A 16172-nucleotide genomic window follows, 5' to 3' on the forward strand; every position below is an offset into this window, starting at 1 on the left:
ATTTTATGTCAATCTAAATCATCATCATCATAATTGCACACTTTATTTATCCTTAATGTAGTCAAGTCATTAGACCTCATAATTACATGAAATGCCTTATATGATTAGTAAAGTATTGACTCCTAGTATATAAATCCAATCTTAAAACTTGCCCGATTGCTTTATTTTTGTATTTTGTTTTATTATTAATATTATTTTGAAATACATGTTTATAAATGTTTACATTTTACTCTTTTTTTATTTTATATCTCTATTTTTTTCCTAGGAAAAGAGACTTGAGAAGGTACATTTAATCACAATATAAAAATAAATGTAGATTATTATTATAAATACAAAATTGATTAAAAATACAATTTACATTTTAGTAAAATATTTTATACTTTAGACTATATACATACTTTTATATAGACTATATAAAATACTTATATATTAAGATAGTTTTTTTTTTATTGTGTATATTTTATGATTTTGTTATTTTGTCTTGTTTTTTTCCTATGCAAAGTGATATAATATACAAAATAAAGCTTATATTATTAAAAATAAATTATAAATTAAAAATACAGTTTACATTTAAAACAAATATTTTATACTTTAGTTAATTTGTCTTATTTTTTTCTATGTAAAGCAACTTGAGAAGCTACCTTTAAAAGTGCTATGTACTATTATCTGTATCATTATCACAAACATAATTACAAATACAATTACATTTTAGTAAAATATTTTATACCTTTTATAGACTGTATAATATATCAAATATTTTACTCAAATTTAACCTATTATTGTGTATATTTATACTTTTACATAATAGTTTATATTTATATGTATTTAACTTAGTTTATTATAATTATAAAATACAAATATTATAATAAATACAAATAAAAACATGCATATATAAAACATAAAATACTAATTAAATATATTGCCTCAGAGATACAAACTCTTTCCTTTTTGGACAAAATCTTAACAGCCCACAAATAAAAAGATCTCGGTGTTTCCCACATAGCGCTCCATGTTTTTTTTTTTATTGAGTGGTAGTGTAATAAAGGAAAATATGAAAAAGCTATTGATCGATGCTCTGTTTAAAGAGCGATAATGGAAATAATCACATTGGCGTACCCTCTTAATCACAAATTAGTCAGAGAGTTCCCAGTACACACTCACTGTGCCTCAATTTTTAATAGGAAGGCAAGATGTGTCTTTGATGCAGCTCTGCTTAAATTATCACAAGGTATTTGGCACTTAAACAAAACAGTGTGCTGTTAATAGGGCTCCCCCAAAACCACAGACATGTGTGCTGTTGCCCCTCTCTCCATGCAGAGCAGTCTGGGAAACGAGACACTGGTCACACTTTGTCGTCTCTTTGTGGCTTTGATGATGATTGTTGCCAAATTCCAACTCTTCTGCAAACATGGATCAGCTGACGGAACTGACTGGTCGCAACTGAATGAGGGGAACCTATTTAACTAGACAATATTTTCAATGGACTTCTCAATTCACAAAACCACAAAGATTTTATTACACATTCCTGGGCAAGTAATATTGAACATGGCAACAAGCAATGTACCAGTAATGTTCTGTAAAATATGTAAACATGCCAAAAAAAATGCTTGTTCTACTGAACTCTTGTACAGGGAATTGGAGGTGTTATGTAAAAGAATACACATGGACAATAGTGACATCAATCGAGAGAGGTCAACCAGGGTAAATTAATACATTTAACACCACAGTCACTAACAATCGCCAGCTAGTCTCACATAAATGACACTTAAAATAAAGACTTCTTCAGTAATGGCTAGGTCATTTTATGTTACATTTGTCATTTTATGTAAAATTTTCTTTATTTGAATTCATTTTTTTTTTTAAATATAATTTAAAATGGATTTCATTCTTTAAAAAAAAAAAAAGAATGAAAAAGATGTAAAATTCTCTCATTATTTAATCACCCTCATGCCATCCCAGATGTGTATAGCTTTCTTCAGCAGAATACATTTGAAGAAAAATATCTTTGCTCAGTAGGTCCTTAAAATGCAAGTGGATGGTGATCAGACCACTGAAGCCCCAAAAAGAACATGCAGTTAGCCTAAACGTCATCCATATTACTGCACTGATTAAATGGATGTCTTCTAAAGTGAAAATCGATTTTGGTGTAAAAAATATTAATATTCAAGTACTTCTGAACTATAAATCATCGTTTCCGCTCAGCGGCAGTATGCGCATTCACTAGAGGGCGGAGTTCACGCGGTCTGTCGTATGACATATTCGCGTTGGCATGTTCAGACGTAATCTCACATTTTTCTCTTGTTTGAGACATCCAGGATGAGCACACAAATGCACCATTGTGAGTAAATAAACTGATACAAATACAGATCCATACCAAATCCAATTTAGCTTTTATACAGCGTTCCTCCTACTCAGTTGTAAACAGCTCCGCTCTTCCTGTGTTGCACGTGCGTCTGTTCTTGCGTGAACGTGCCAGCGCGATCGCGTCACATGCATGTACTGCTGCCGACGAGAAGCGATGATTTATAGATAAAAAGTACTTAAATATTGATCTTTTTCACACCAAAAGTGATCGTTTCACTTTAGAAGACATTAATTTAATCAGTGCAGTTGTATGGATGACGTTTATGCTAACTACGTGTTCTTTTTGGGGCTTCAGTGGTCGGATCACCATCCACCGTCCGCTCATCACTACTGAGCTAAGATATTTTTCCTATTTTTCTTCTGAAGAAAGAAAGTCATACACATCTGGGATGGTATGAGGGGGATTTAATGATTTTTGGTTGTTAATGCTTTAAGACCCTATACAATTAATATTGGAGTTTTTTTTAGTTTTGATCCATGTCTGTTAGCTTTGAGGTCATCTATATGCTAAAAGTTTACCAAATGAACTTTGAGTAGATTGAAATAATTCAAATTGACATCTTTTCTATGCTGCATAAACAAATAAAAAATATTGACGAGTCATCTTGCACTCAGGGGCGTAACTACTTTTGTCCAATAAAATGCTCTCTAGAATAAGAATGTCCCTCCCACTAATACCAAGTGTCGCTGACTAGACATAGCTAAAGGTAATAGGCTATTTTTTTTTTTTTAATTGGAGCCATTCAATATACCCCTCCCTAAATGACTGTTTTAACCAGGAAATACATCAACACAGAATCAAAAAATTTGCTTGTCAAGCAATTACATCGCATCTTGTAACATTTCATGTTATAATTTTTTTTTCTATTGTTAAGGCAGCTACAGGTACCCACCCCTGGTTTGAAGGCAGGAAGTCCAAGCCCGACTCCAATCGTGGCTTTGTTGGGGTTCACCACAGAGTTGTAGTGAATGTTCCCGTGGTAACTAACTCTGATTGGTTCATCATTATTTTGATGGATGCCATGGAACGTGTTGATTGGTTCTAAAATGAGACATCAAAAATTATTTATAAACATATTGAAAAAGATATGCAGGTTTCAATACAAATTAGTAACACAAATGCAAAGTAATCTAGTGGAATAAAGATACAGCACATCTAATTATATGGACACTGTAATGCAAATTAGGCCTTGTACTCTGCTCACCTGTGCCGTACTGATAAACCTCCACTGGACGATTGTACATCTCCGCCATGGCTTGCATCTCAATGTGGTTCCCATGGCAATTGTTCTTCCTCTTTCTGTTGATGTATGTAGTGAAGTCCTCTGTCACATAGTTCGAGAAGTAGTCTGCGTTTTTCATCTGTAAGTGAAATAAAATTCAAATGTATTAGTCCATAGGGACATTTAGCTTGCCGTTTTTTTTTTTTTTTTTTTATGACACCATACATAAATACATACAGAATCTGAAGGAATTTAATAATAATGATAATAAAATAAAAATATTTATTTTGCTTTATACTCTGAGGATAAAGTACATACCAAGTAATCCATGCAATGTTTGCGGACGACTTCATGCATGTCTTGGTCTCCGTAAACTTGATCGGCTGCAAAAAGAAAAAAAAGGAAAAAAGAGTTAGATAAATATAAACACAATATTATTTCTTTATATGTTCCTTTCAAGACAGTTAAGAAAAGATTTTTTGCACATCATTTGTTTATGCCTTTAACTTTAGACAATTTCTAAAAATAGACAACTTTATACAACCTTTGTATACATTCAGTATTTCATGTCATTTAAAAACATTTATCGTTTTTACAGACCCTTTTCACATTTACTTGTTTGGAAGGTGAAATGTAAACTGTAGCGGGTACATGTAAACTTTTATAGTTTTGAAAGACCACAGCAAATATTATTTTTGTATTCCTAAAAGCTCCAAAAGCAAAATAAAAAATCCACTTTTATGTTTCCATGACTTTCCAAGAGGAAAATATTGGGAGAGATGGATTTGGCTTTTAGAAGACAATAAGATTTAATTAAAATTTAATGAATCACTCAATCAGCAGCTGAATCTGAAAACCAATAACAGCAATGTTACATGTTTATTTTGTATTATTCATTCAGGGGTAATATAACACAAATTATAGATGCTAGATAAAATTATAAAGTATATTATAAAATAAATTGCTGCATTTAAGGCAGAAATGCAACATTACAGTCTATGAAAATTACATTCTTTTTTGAGCATTAAAATAACCTATATCAATACACACAATATGATCTGTGCATATATTTATTTCATGCCAATTGAAGAACATTGTTTATTATTGCATTTTATTATTTAATTGCATTTGTGTTTAATATAACATAAAAACAACAACCAAAAAAATGAAATAATTCAATGTAAAAACTATGGAAAACAAATGTAATACACAAAGACAAATGGGTGCGTTGGAAAAAACATTGTTAGTCATTAGATCTAGTCATTGTAGGTGCATGAAATTTGCAAGTAGTTCTTTGTTTTAACATTTAAATTATAGTGCACAGGCAATTAATCAGTAATCCTAAGATCTTGACAACAGGCAAATTTCATCTGCAAGTGTTTGATGAAAAACAAGACTAGGGGCCCCAAAAAATATTGCAGATGTAAACAATCGAGCGTATGAGCTTCTTTCGTAGTCCGACACCTTTTCCTTCCAAAAGCGGCGATATGCAAATGAGATCCAGCCTCAAAGAGTATTCCGGCTAGTCACATGACCACTACCCGCAAAGATTCTGAGAATTTCTTAGTCAATTTCCCCTTTCGCAGTACCGGCCTACTTCTGTTGTGACACTTTTAAACAGACCATGGAAGCTGCACTTTAAAAAGGTCTAAATGACAGTTCAAACACAGCAAAACAGATGCTTTATTTAAAGACAGTTGCACTTTTTTAGTTCAACAAAGAGGCCCATGAACCTGCCTATACGTTATCTTATTCGATGGAAAAAGGTGTTTAAAGAAAGAGGAAATTTAGTTTGTGTTTCTCAAGAAATGTCATTCATATCAGTAGCTTTAAAACCTAATTGCAATGTTTGCACCAACAGGCTTCCTATCCTGTTATTTAAAATGATCAAGACTCCTTCTGAAAATTATCACGCTTCGTTGTATTCAAGCATTCATTTCAGACCCCTTTTCCAAACAATATCCAGAAACTAACTTACAGAAACATCAAACAAACCTAGGGGTTAACATCAATAGCTAACTCAGAAACAACGTGTACATGCCAAAAAATGCAGACAATAGTTTCTGTCTGGAACAGAAGGACAGGTACATTCAGATCACATTAAAATCCTAAGAAAGCACAGAACGATCACTCATTGCTGGCGTGCCAACTTCAGTGCGTTTCAGCAATAATTAAATGGTCTGTCGATAAATCAAACTCGATGTAATGAAAGTAAATGGTGACTCTCCTTTTGTGTTCCATGGAAGAAAGAAAGTCATATGGGTTTGGAACAACATAAGGTGAAGAAAGTAAAGGTGAGAAAATGATGACAGAATTTTCATTTTAGAGTGAACTATCCCTTCAAAAAGGACCCTGACATTTCAAACTGCCTGATGCAGCTCACATGCAACAGGAGCACAGCTGCTTATGGTTCGGTCTGCTTTTGGTTCCCAATTTGGCGTGTTGTTGGTATTTTCCATCTCGCCTTACCCTTTCCACTCATAACACTGGGGTGTGGATGGATAAGCGTCGGAGGGTGCAGCAGGGGAAAGGCAGGGAATCCCCCTCTGCTCCATTTGCATTATTCTGACTCATATGTAATAATAAATACTGCCTTCATTTCCCGATTTCAACCCAAATTTGAATACCAAACAACTCAAGCTTAGTGCTGATGCCATCTGTGGCACACATTTGTGATATAATGGGGATATTCCTTATTTATTTATATATATATATATATATATATATATGAATATCCTATATATATATATATAAATAAGGAATATCCCTATTATATCACAAATGTGTACCACAGATGGCATCATCACTAGCTTGACTATCACATATATGTATATATATATATGTATATATATATATATATATATATATATATATATATATATATATATATATATATATATATATATGGGCCAGTCCATTTATGCTAAAATATATAGTTTCAAAAGTTTAGTCACAAGACGTAAACATTAGTAGTAAATCTTTATTAGATATTAACATTATATTAACAGTCATGAGTGCTAAAATTGCTTACTAACATTTTCTGTGTAAATTTATTTCCAATATTAAATATTCATGACGATGTACATTAACACCGGTAAACCTGGCGTCTTTGACACGCAAAGATGTGGACTGTCTGCAGTGTCTAGAAAAACTAGGCAGCACACGGAGAATCCATGCTGCGCTAATGCTGAAATTTGCATCATGAGCCCTGTGCACAAGACGTAGCAGCATAAGGAAAACCTTAGTATAGCCTTTGGCTTTCAGTATTAAACTTTGGTATGTAACCACACTTTTTGGGCTGCAGACATGTATAATATTAATAATATCAATAAATGCATGCAGATTTTTGAAGACAGATGTCCCCATTATATTTCTAACAATCAGAACCTAGCCAGTAACTACACAGAACACCCTAGTATCATCAAGGGAAAATTTGCACAGCAAATGTTTTAACACAATATTGAAGCAAATCCTTTCCCAGTATTTGTCAAAGTGTTCTGAGCGGTTTCTAAGGGCAACGCTTTGGTGTTCTGGGCAGGTGCAAGGGAACATTTTATTGCTTACTGCTTAGTCAAAAGAGCCCACCACTGAGTTTCTATAATATTCTGATGCCGAGATGCATTCAGAAAGAATTCGGACCCCTTTATTGTTTTCACATTTTATGTTGCAGCCTTCTACTAAAATGCTTCAAATAATTTTTTTTACCATCAATCTACACTCCATTCCCCATAATGTCAAAACAAATACCAGATTTATAATAACTTGCAAATTTATTAAAAAGAAAAAACTTAAATATCACATTGAAATAAGTATTCAGACCCTTTGCTATAACACTTTAAATTTAGCTCAGGTGCATCCCATTTCTCTGGATCATCTTTTAGATGTTTCTACAGTACAATTTGTTTGGAGTCCACCTGTGGCAAATTCAATTGATTGGACAACATCCAAACATGATTTGAAAAGACATATCAGAGCAAAAACCAAGCCAAGAGGTCAAAGGAACTGCCTGCAGAGCTCAGGACTGTGTCAAGGCACAGATATGGGGAAGGCTACAAAAATATGTTGACTGCATTGAAGGTTCCCAAGCGCACAGTGGATATTTCTTAAATGGAAGTTTGGAACAACCAAGACTCTTCTTAGAGCTGGCCACCTGGCCAAACTGAACAATCGGGGGAGAAGGGCCTTGATAAGAGAGGTGACTAGGAACCCGTTGAGCTCTAGAGATCATGTGTGGAGATGGGGGAAACTTGCAGAAGGACAACACTCTACCGAGCTGGGCTTTATGTCAGAGTGGCCAGACGGAAGCCTCTCCTCAGTGCAAAGTACCAAAAAGTACCTAAAGGACTCTCAGACTGTGAGAAACAAGATTCTCTGGTCTGAGGAAACAAAGATTGAACTGTCATGTCGGGAGGAAACCAGGCACCACTCATCACCTGTGCAATACCATCCCAACAGTGAAGCATGGTGGTGGTAGCATGATGCTGTGGGGGTGTTATGTTTTTCACTTGGTCAGGAGTGAAGGATAGATGAATGCAGCAAAATACAGAGATATCCTTCATGAAGAACCTACAGAGCGCTCAGGACCTCAGGCTGGGCCAAAATCTTCCAACAGGACAATGACCCTAAGCACATAGCCAAGACAATGCAAGAGTAGGGTTGCAATGGCATGAGATTTTCACGGTATGATAACCGCCTCAAAAAATATCAAGGTTTCACGTTATCATGGTATACAGTATTACACAATTACTATTATGAAAACAGTGAAAACAGAAGGGTTATTTATTTATTTTTGAGCAAAACTTTATTATAATTAAAACTTGAAACCATTAGTACGTGTAAAATGTCTCCCTTTTGAAAATAAAATAAACTGAAAAAATAAGAAAGCTAACAGAATTATAAACATGATAAAAAAAATAGCATGTAACTATAACATGTTATATAACTAAAGCATAGTTTACATGTTAGCATAGCATTAACTACTTAATGAAAAATAACATCAGCTGTGTGATGACAGCGCAGCCAGACTGCTCCCGTCTGTAACTTTAACTCAGTGCTTCTCAACTGTTTTGCTTCAGGACAGATTTTACATTGGACATCAAGTGTCGACCTGCCATAGATTAAACATAACCTGTATTTTATGTATCCTGGGTTGCATTTCCTTTTATGTTGTATAGTTATGTCCATGTTTTTCCAGTACAAGGACATGCATCAAGTGTCATTATTTTTGTTGTTGATCTACAGGACTCTACAGGAAGTTTTCTCTCCCCCTTTTAAAAATTGAAGAGCATATTTATTTATATGGGCCCATTATCATCCCGTTTGTTTCTAATATTACATATTTATACACATATTACACAGAAGGAAAGGCTCCTCATTACCATGGTTAGGTCAGTGTGCTAGTCTTCAATAATAGTAATATAATAATAAATTACAGTATTTATGAAAAATAAATATTAGCTGAAACACATCTTGAAACTAACTACAACTGCCACTGTAGATATAAAATGAGGTCTAATAGATTCTCCCTTTAGATTATCTCAAATAAAACTATAACATTTTGTCAAAATATAACAGTTACTTTTACTCATGTAAAATCTTTTTTTGGCGCATAGCACAGTTGCTCTTTATCTCCTCAGTGCTGTTTGGCATGTCACGGCTGCTACTGTTGAGAGATTTGAATTGACAATCTTTTAACTTTAAACTAGAAAAGTCTCACTAGAATTGAAATTGGTCGCATCAGTTTTGATGTCTGCGCTCCGCAATATCGAGGGAAGCCCAGTTGTTGAACGCACGTGCCAGTGAGAAGAGCAGATCATTAGCGCGAGCTTGTTACACTCGTGAAAGTGCAGATGAGAAGTTTTAGCTGTTTGCGAGATTATCATTAAATCTGCCTCGGCAGTCCTACATAGTCGATCACTTGTGCGGCCGCCGAAATATCTTCAAAGGGAGAACCATGGCATTGTTCTTTCCCTGCTGTCCGAGACCCAGTCCGAATAGACCAGTTGATAAACACTGCTTTAACTCACACACACACACTCATGCCCCTCGCATTGCTTCTCTCCGACATTTTCTCGGCTGCATGTTTGTGTGTGTGACGCAAGTTGACGAGTCTGACAGGCAGACGAGGAGGAAAGGAGATGCGCATGTGAGATTCTCCGTCCGGTTGCTTTTTTTTCTCAATACCGTAGATAAGCAAATGTACATGGTATGATAACCGTCAATTTTCAAACCGTGGTATACCGTGAAACCGGTATACCGCTGCAACCCTATGCAAGAGAGGCTTAGGGACAACTCCAGCCAGAACTCGGACTTGAACCCAATCGAACATTTCTGGTAAGACCGTTCCCATACAACCTGACAGAGCTTGAGAGCATCTATAGAGAAGAATGGCAGAAAATTCCCAAATCCATGTGTGCAAAGCTTGTTGCATCATACCCACAAAGTTTTGAGGCTGTAATCACTGACAAAGGTGCTTCAACTAAGTACTGAGTTAAGGGTTAGAATACTTATGTCAATGTGATATTTCAGTTTTTTCTCATTTATAAATCTGCAAAGTTATCAAACATCTGCTTTTTGCTTTGTCATTATGGTGTATGGAGTGTAGATTGATGCAAAAAAAATATTTCAATCATTTTAGCATAAGGCTGCAACATAACAAAATGTGAAAAAAAAAAAGTAAGTATTTACAATGTAAGACTATGGGATTTTTCAACTGTTTGGTTGTCTATCAGACAAAAGAACGTGCAATTGCTTAGAAACATTATAGCATACATCTACTCAATAGGTTGCATTACTTGAGGTATCATTCATGTCTGTAGCACAAACTTATGGGATGAGTTATTCAAGTTTACTACTTGGGGTAAGGGGTTTTGAAAAAAACCTGACATACACATCTGGTCGCTCTACAATAGTACGTTTCTCGACATCAAATGTGGGCTGTTGACCTTTGCGCCGCCAGCGGTCACATTGATGAGAACAAGCGTAATGTTAAAAATAAAAGCAGAACAGAGAAATTTCACTTGGTATGTCTACCACGAAAAGGCAGATCTAGCATTGATAGAATTCATGAGAAAAGAGAATAGGGCCACCAAGTAAAAGCTAAACCACAAGCATGCTTCAACTAATGTAGTCCTAAGATAGCATCTTGATGGTAACCCGTGTGTATGATTCTAAGAAAGGGGCGGGCCCATCTTTCCTTTATTGAAAAGAGAAGAGAGTTAGCCCTGCCCTGAGGTCTGGGGGCCATTGATAAGGTTTATCCTCAGAAAGCAGGGGCACTGTGACATCACAATGGGGGAGTTAGGGGAATCTATTATGTCTCCCGGGAAGATGAGGAACACCATTAACGCATTTCAACAGCAAGAAATACGTCATATGAGCACTAGATGGAGAAGAGCAAATTAATGACAAAAATAAGGGGTCCTGAATAAACAACAGGAACAATCTCTATCACCTTACCTTACTACATCTAAGCACAGTGGGTTCTAAAATTCTGGTAGCACATAAAATAAAATCCCCCATTAATTTTAATGTTTATAGACTGGCCCCATTCACTTCCATTGCAACTGCAATTGTTTTTCTTTAACCCTTTAAGGGGGTAGCACCCCTCCAGTTGGCATGGGGCGCTGAGAGCAAATTAGTAGATGGGGGGTGTGAGGTTACAAATGTGGGGTGTTAATCAGTCATGTTAATCAAATCTATAGCCAAGTTCCTATTTGCATTAAAATGTTTATCTAGACTCTATTATACGGGTTGGTATGCATTTGTACCACGGTTCATCTTATTCTGAAATTCTGAAGTCACAAGCACCAGATGCCAGATGGGCTGGTTTGAGTATTTCTGTAACTGCTGATCTCCTGGAATTTTCACACACAACAGCCTCTAAAATGTACTCCAAATGGTGCCAAAAATAAAAACATCCAGTGAAGGGCAGTTCTGCAGATGGAAATACCTTGTTGATGAGAGGTGTCAACCAAAAAATGGCCAGACTGGTTCGAACTGACAAAGTGTATGTTAACTCAGATAACTGCTCTGTTCAATTGTGGTGAGAAGAATATCATCTCAGAATGCTATTCTGAGATGCGGGCTGGCGCTGTTTTGGCAGCATGAGGGGGACATACACAATATTAGGCAGGTGGTTTTATTGTTGTGTATGTAGAAAAATAATACTTTATTGTTAAAACATTTATGTAATTTTAATTCTTATGACTATTGTTATTGTTTTGTTGTAGCTGGTTGATAATTTAGATTTTTGTGAAATCACCATGTGGGTGCCTGTTAATTCTACTTTTCTCAATTGTACGTTACAAAAGTGCAGATTCATATACACTAAAATGTACCGAGTAGAAACCAATGTGCCATATGGCTAATACATGTTATAACCCATGTTATAACCCAATTTAAAAAATTGAATCAACACAACGTTATTCACAGATTAGTTAAATTTACTTATAACTAATTAACGTTACTTAAAAAAATTTTGTTCAGTTTACTTGAACCAAATAAGTATGTTTACTTAGAAAAAGCATGCAAACCAATTGCCTTGAAAAATCTAAGGTAATCTAATTAGCTTTTACAGTGTACATGACAACCTTTGAATTTACTATAGTAACAATAACTATACTTTAGGCAGAAATAGATTAACAATACATAACACATCACTAATTCAGCTCTCATTTGTCATAGGCTGCATTAGAGTGAGGGAATATAATACATTTTTGTTACAACTTTTAAATGTTTATATCTCGTATTTATTGTTTTAACATGCGTTTAGAGTAGGCCTACTGTTTTTAATTACAAAAATGCCATAATTTGTTTGATAGAAATCATGTTACATCTAACCACGGTAGTGAAGATGATCCATGCTTGTATGTGCTTACTATGGTCTTGTTACAAATATCACAGTTAAAACTATATAAAAAAAATTATACATTTAAATTTTCATAAGGGCAAATGCAAAATATATATTTTTTAGATGAAATAAAAATGCATAAATCCTAAAAAAAAGAAAGAAAATAGGCTAAAATATTTTTGATTAAGTGTATGAAAATATAACTGGTTTTGTTTGCCTTCAGAAATTCCAAAAGATTACTAATTTGAATCAATAAGAACCCGATGAAAGAAGTTCCAACTCAGTCACACTTTTAGAATAATTTTGTCACATATATTAGATGTTAACTTTGACTTTTTATAGATGTTATAGATAACCGTACTGTTGTTGATACCAGTAAATTTATATCTACATCCAACTCAAAGGGAATGAAGTGTTCATCAAAAACAGGTTGAGAACCACTGTTTTAAAGCTCTACTTTACAATGCATGAAGGCATTATGACTAAAACTGGACAGGTGCTTTGAAATTTGCAGACAAATCAAAAGTGTTCCATTTTGATAATGTATTAATAGTTTTGCACTGTACATATTATTGTAACCGGTAAAAACATCAATCTGATCAAATAGTCATGTGTCATATGTCATTGGAAAGTTCTCAAAGAGTAGAATACAACCAGCCCATTTGTTTTACTCAGACAAAAATATAGTGAGTTATAGCTAAGTACATGTCATTGACATACATATAACACAGTGTTGCTTCTAAGATGTGTTTTTGCTTTTAACTTCACCAAATATAAAAATAACATAAAATATCACATTATACATTCCTTAGAGGAGAGGATTCCTGTTAAAACAAGCCCACACAAAACATAACAGGATGCATAGATCATTAGATAATACACATGAAGCACAACGTGCACATAATTTCCAATCAGGCTAAAAACAAGTTAACTTTCCTGGATCAGATGACTTCATCGGAAGTCATGTAGTAAGTTTTTCCAGCTTTATGGAACGCTAAACCAATCAAATTAGGATTCAGATTGCTGCAACCAAAGGTGGAAGTCATTCAAATATGGGCAGAGAGGATCGTTCACTCAAATTACATATGGCCACCAGGAGACAAATACATGACACAGACTCAATGATGGCTCAAATGACACAGAATGGAACTGAATGAGATCTCGTTACTCGTGCTTACATGTTTTGGAAAGACTGCATACCTTTAGTCATTGTTGTATTACGTTTGTAGTTAGCTCTTATATACAATCATTATGTTTTATTTGTTTAGAGGCTTTTGGACACTTTGAGACGTTTTTTGGACACTAGGATAAGTTATTTTTGTAATTCTATAACTTTTGATTTATTTTTTGTATCAATGTTACAAGTGACATGATTGGGAACAAAACAAAAGCTGTTTTTCAGAGCTACTTTATTTATACCCAGAGATATATAATGTCAAATAAGAAAGAAAGTTAAGTTTTGGCTCAAGTATTTTTCAGCAGTTTTCAGCAGTCTCATAATTTATCATAATCTATATCATTAAAAAAAAAGTTATCTTTAAAATGATACCAAACAACTGACCCTCTTTTTTTTTCTTGTAAAGTTATAAGCCTTTAATCTTGGGAATGCTACAGAAAGAGGAAATCTTCAAAAACACCTTCAGAGCTTTAAGGGTTAAATAAAATAGGGACGAGTTGAATTTTTTTTTTTGGTGGTAATACATATTATGCCACTAATGCTGTCAATTGTGTTTAAAGTTGTATTGAACCCGAAACATTCCTTTAATCAAATGCAAGCAAATGTGACATTGGCCATTTCAACTCCTTTGTATAAAAGGTTAGATGTCCTTGATTCCATTGAAGCACAAAAGATGTTCTTTGGTACATTCTGAAATCATGCTGGATAACAAGGAGCAGGTTTTGCTTAAACTTGTGTAATTCACATATATTTAAGTGCATTATGTCATTAAAGCAAATGGAATACTAAAAAATATATGTAATTCATCAATTATAATCTTCATTCAAATTGCTATGCTGAGATAATTTATAATGGAAATATTGTACTAAATTAGAAAAGTATTTTCACAAGTGGTCTCAGACTTTGGCCTTAAAGCAATAAGCCGTGAAAGGCCATGCATTACAGTGATGCTACCTTGGTTCAGGGGTATTGGCATGTTGCAAATCGTTTATTCAAAAACTATGATAAAACACACCAGTGTAATAAATAAATATACTAATAAGGATGACAATCACAATTCTTCTGCAAACAATATATGGAATTAGATAAAGTGTAGACTGCTTGATGTTACAACTTAATACAGAGTTCGACTGATGTATGGTCACAAGTCAAATCTATTGGCTATTTTACAATGCTGTTCATCCAAACAAATACAACTTATTCATGGCCTAAAATTTGGCATAGGTATTGCATACAATTTTAACCATTCCCGTATGTTACACGTTCATATTGCAGCAATCTAATTTTGCAGCCTTTCATGTCGTGGAGCTCCCTCATAATAATACAGCACCAAGAAAGGCAGAAATAGAAAAATGCTTTGTGTGCAACCATAACTGCTCAGCTGCAGGGTGTATTTTCTTTCATGTAAATCCGTAAATTTTTTGAAAAATGTAATAATATATACAAACAATAATAATATAGCAATTAGTGATATGAAAATGTTTGGCTGATACCGATACTGATTTGTACAAAACTATAGGCCGATACTGATCCCAATATTTTGCCTCTTATCTTATTTTGACATCAGGTCACTGTTTTACATAGGAAAGCATAAAATAAACTAATAAAGAGGTACAAAAGCTTTTTTACTATTCTAACAAAAATTTCCAATATATATAATTTTCGATAGGTACGTTCTGCTTTCACAACTGTGACATAACATTTTTGTTTATGAATTTAAACAAAATGTAAACGAGAACAGGATTGTACATTTGAGTTCAGAGTTTTTACTGTTGGAAACTCAGAAGCAAAGACCAGGAGACTTGTATCTTCAGCAGGATTCTTTATTGAGAACACGAGCTGGCGGTAGCTGCAGTCATCAAGTCTGATTAAGGGAACTTTACATTGTAGTTTATCTACATTTAGAGGGAGACAAATGGAGACAAAGCACCTAGGTGACGACCTTAAACAAAGCATGCAAATGAAGTATACAAGTTTAACCCACCCTAGACTCTAGAGTGTTACCAATCCTAATCCAATCAGCCTAACTATTCAGATGCATAGATGCTAATCCAACTCAACTATTCAAAGACTGGGGCTGGGGTTCCAAGAGCCATTAAAGACAAAGGGTGAGAGTCTCAGTAATCTGACTCATTTAATTTACAATAGAGAGAACAGGACTGGCAGGAATCTCTTGCTGGAAAACTGTTTAACAGCTGATATTATCATCATCTATACCTCAAATGCTAAATGCAATCTACTCTACTTTCTCAGTTTATATACAATTGTTTTGAACCTAGATTTAACATTTTATACATTTGTAATACAACATTACAAAGTGTGTTACTAATTAATTATAAATAAGCCATCAGTTTTTCATATTGCCATTTTCATACTTATAACAGACGATGGTTTTAAATTGGTCAATATATGGCCGATTAATATCTGCAACCAATACATTGGTGCATCCCTATTAGTAATATTAATACTATACTTAATATGAAATATAATAACTATCTATCTTTAATATACATAAGCAATGTTCTCTCAGGATTTAATCTGTTAGCATTTTCAATGC

The 16172-nt window shown here is 34.3% G+C and overlaps 1 protein-coding gene across 3 annotated transcripts in view; it reads right to left on the minus strand.

Moving 5' to 3' along the window:
• LOC127621135 (OTU domain-containing protein 5-A-like) overlaps positions 1-16172 on the minus strand; it is a 52045-nt gene that overhangs the window by 8124 nt on the left and 27749 nt on the right. For all 3 annotated transcript variants that reach the window (XM_052094612.1, XM_052094613.1, XM_052094611.1), the window contains exons 3-5: positions 3906-3970; positions 3570-3726; positions 3258-3406 (exon numbers count right to left, since the gene is read on the minus strand). In XM_052094612.1, coding sequence (XP_051950572.1) covers positions 3258-3406; positions 3570-3726; positions 3906-3970 — 371 coding nt within the window. The remainder of the gene's footprint in view (positions 1-3257; positions 3407-3569; positions 3727-3905; positions 3971-16172) is intronic.

Source organism: Xyrauchen texanus, chromosome 27 (assembly GCF_025860055.1).
Source record: "Xyrauchen texanus isolate HMW12.3.18 chromosome 27, RBS_HiC_50CHRs, whole genome shotgun sequence".
In the NCBI taxonomy this organism is placed as follows: Eukaryota; Metazoa; Chordata; class Actinopteri; order Cypriniformes; family Catostomidae; genus Xyrauchen; species Xyrauchen texanus.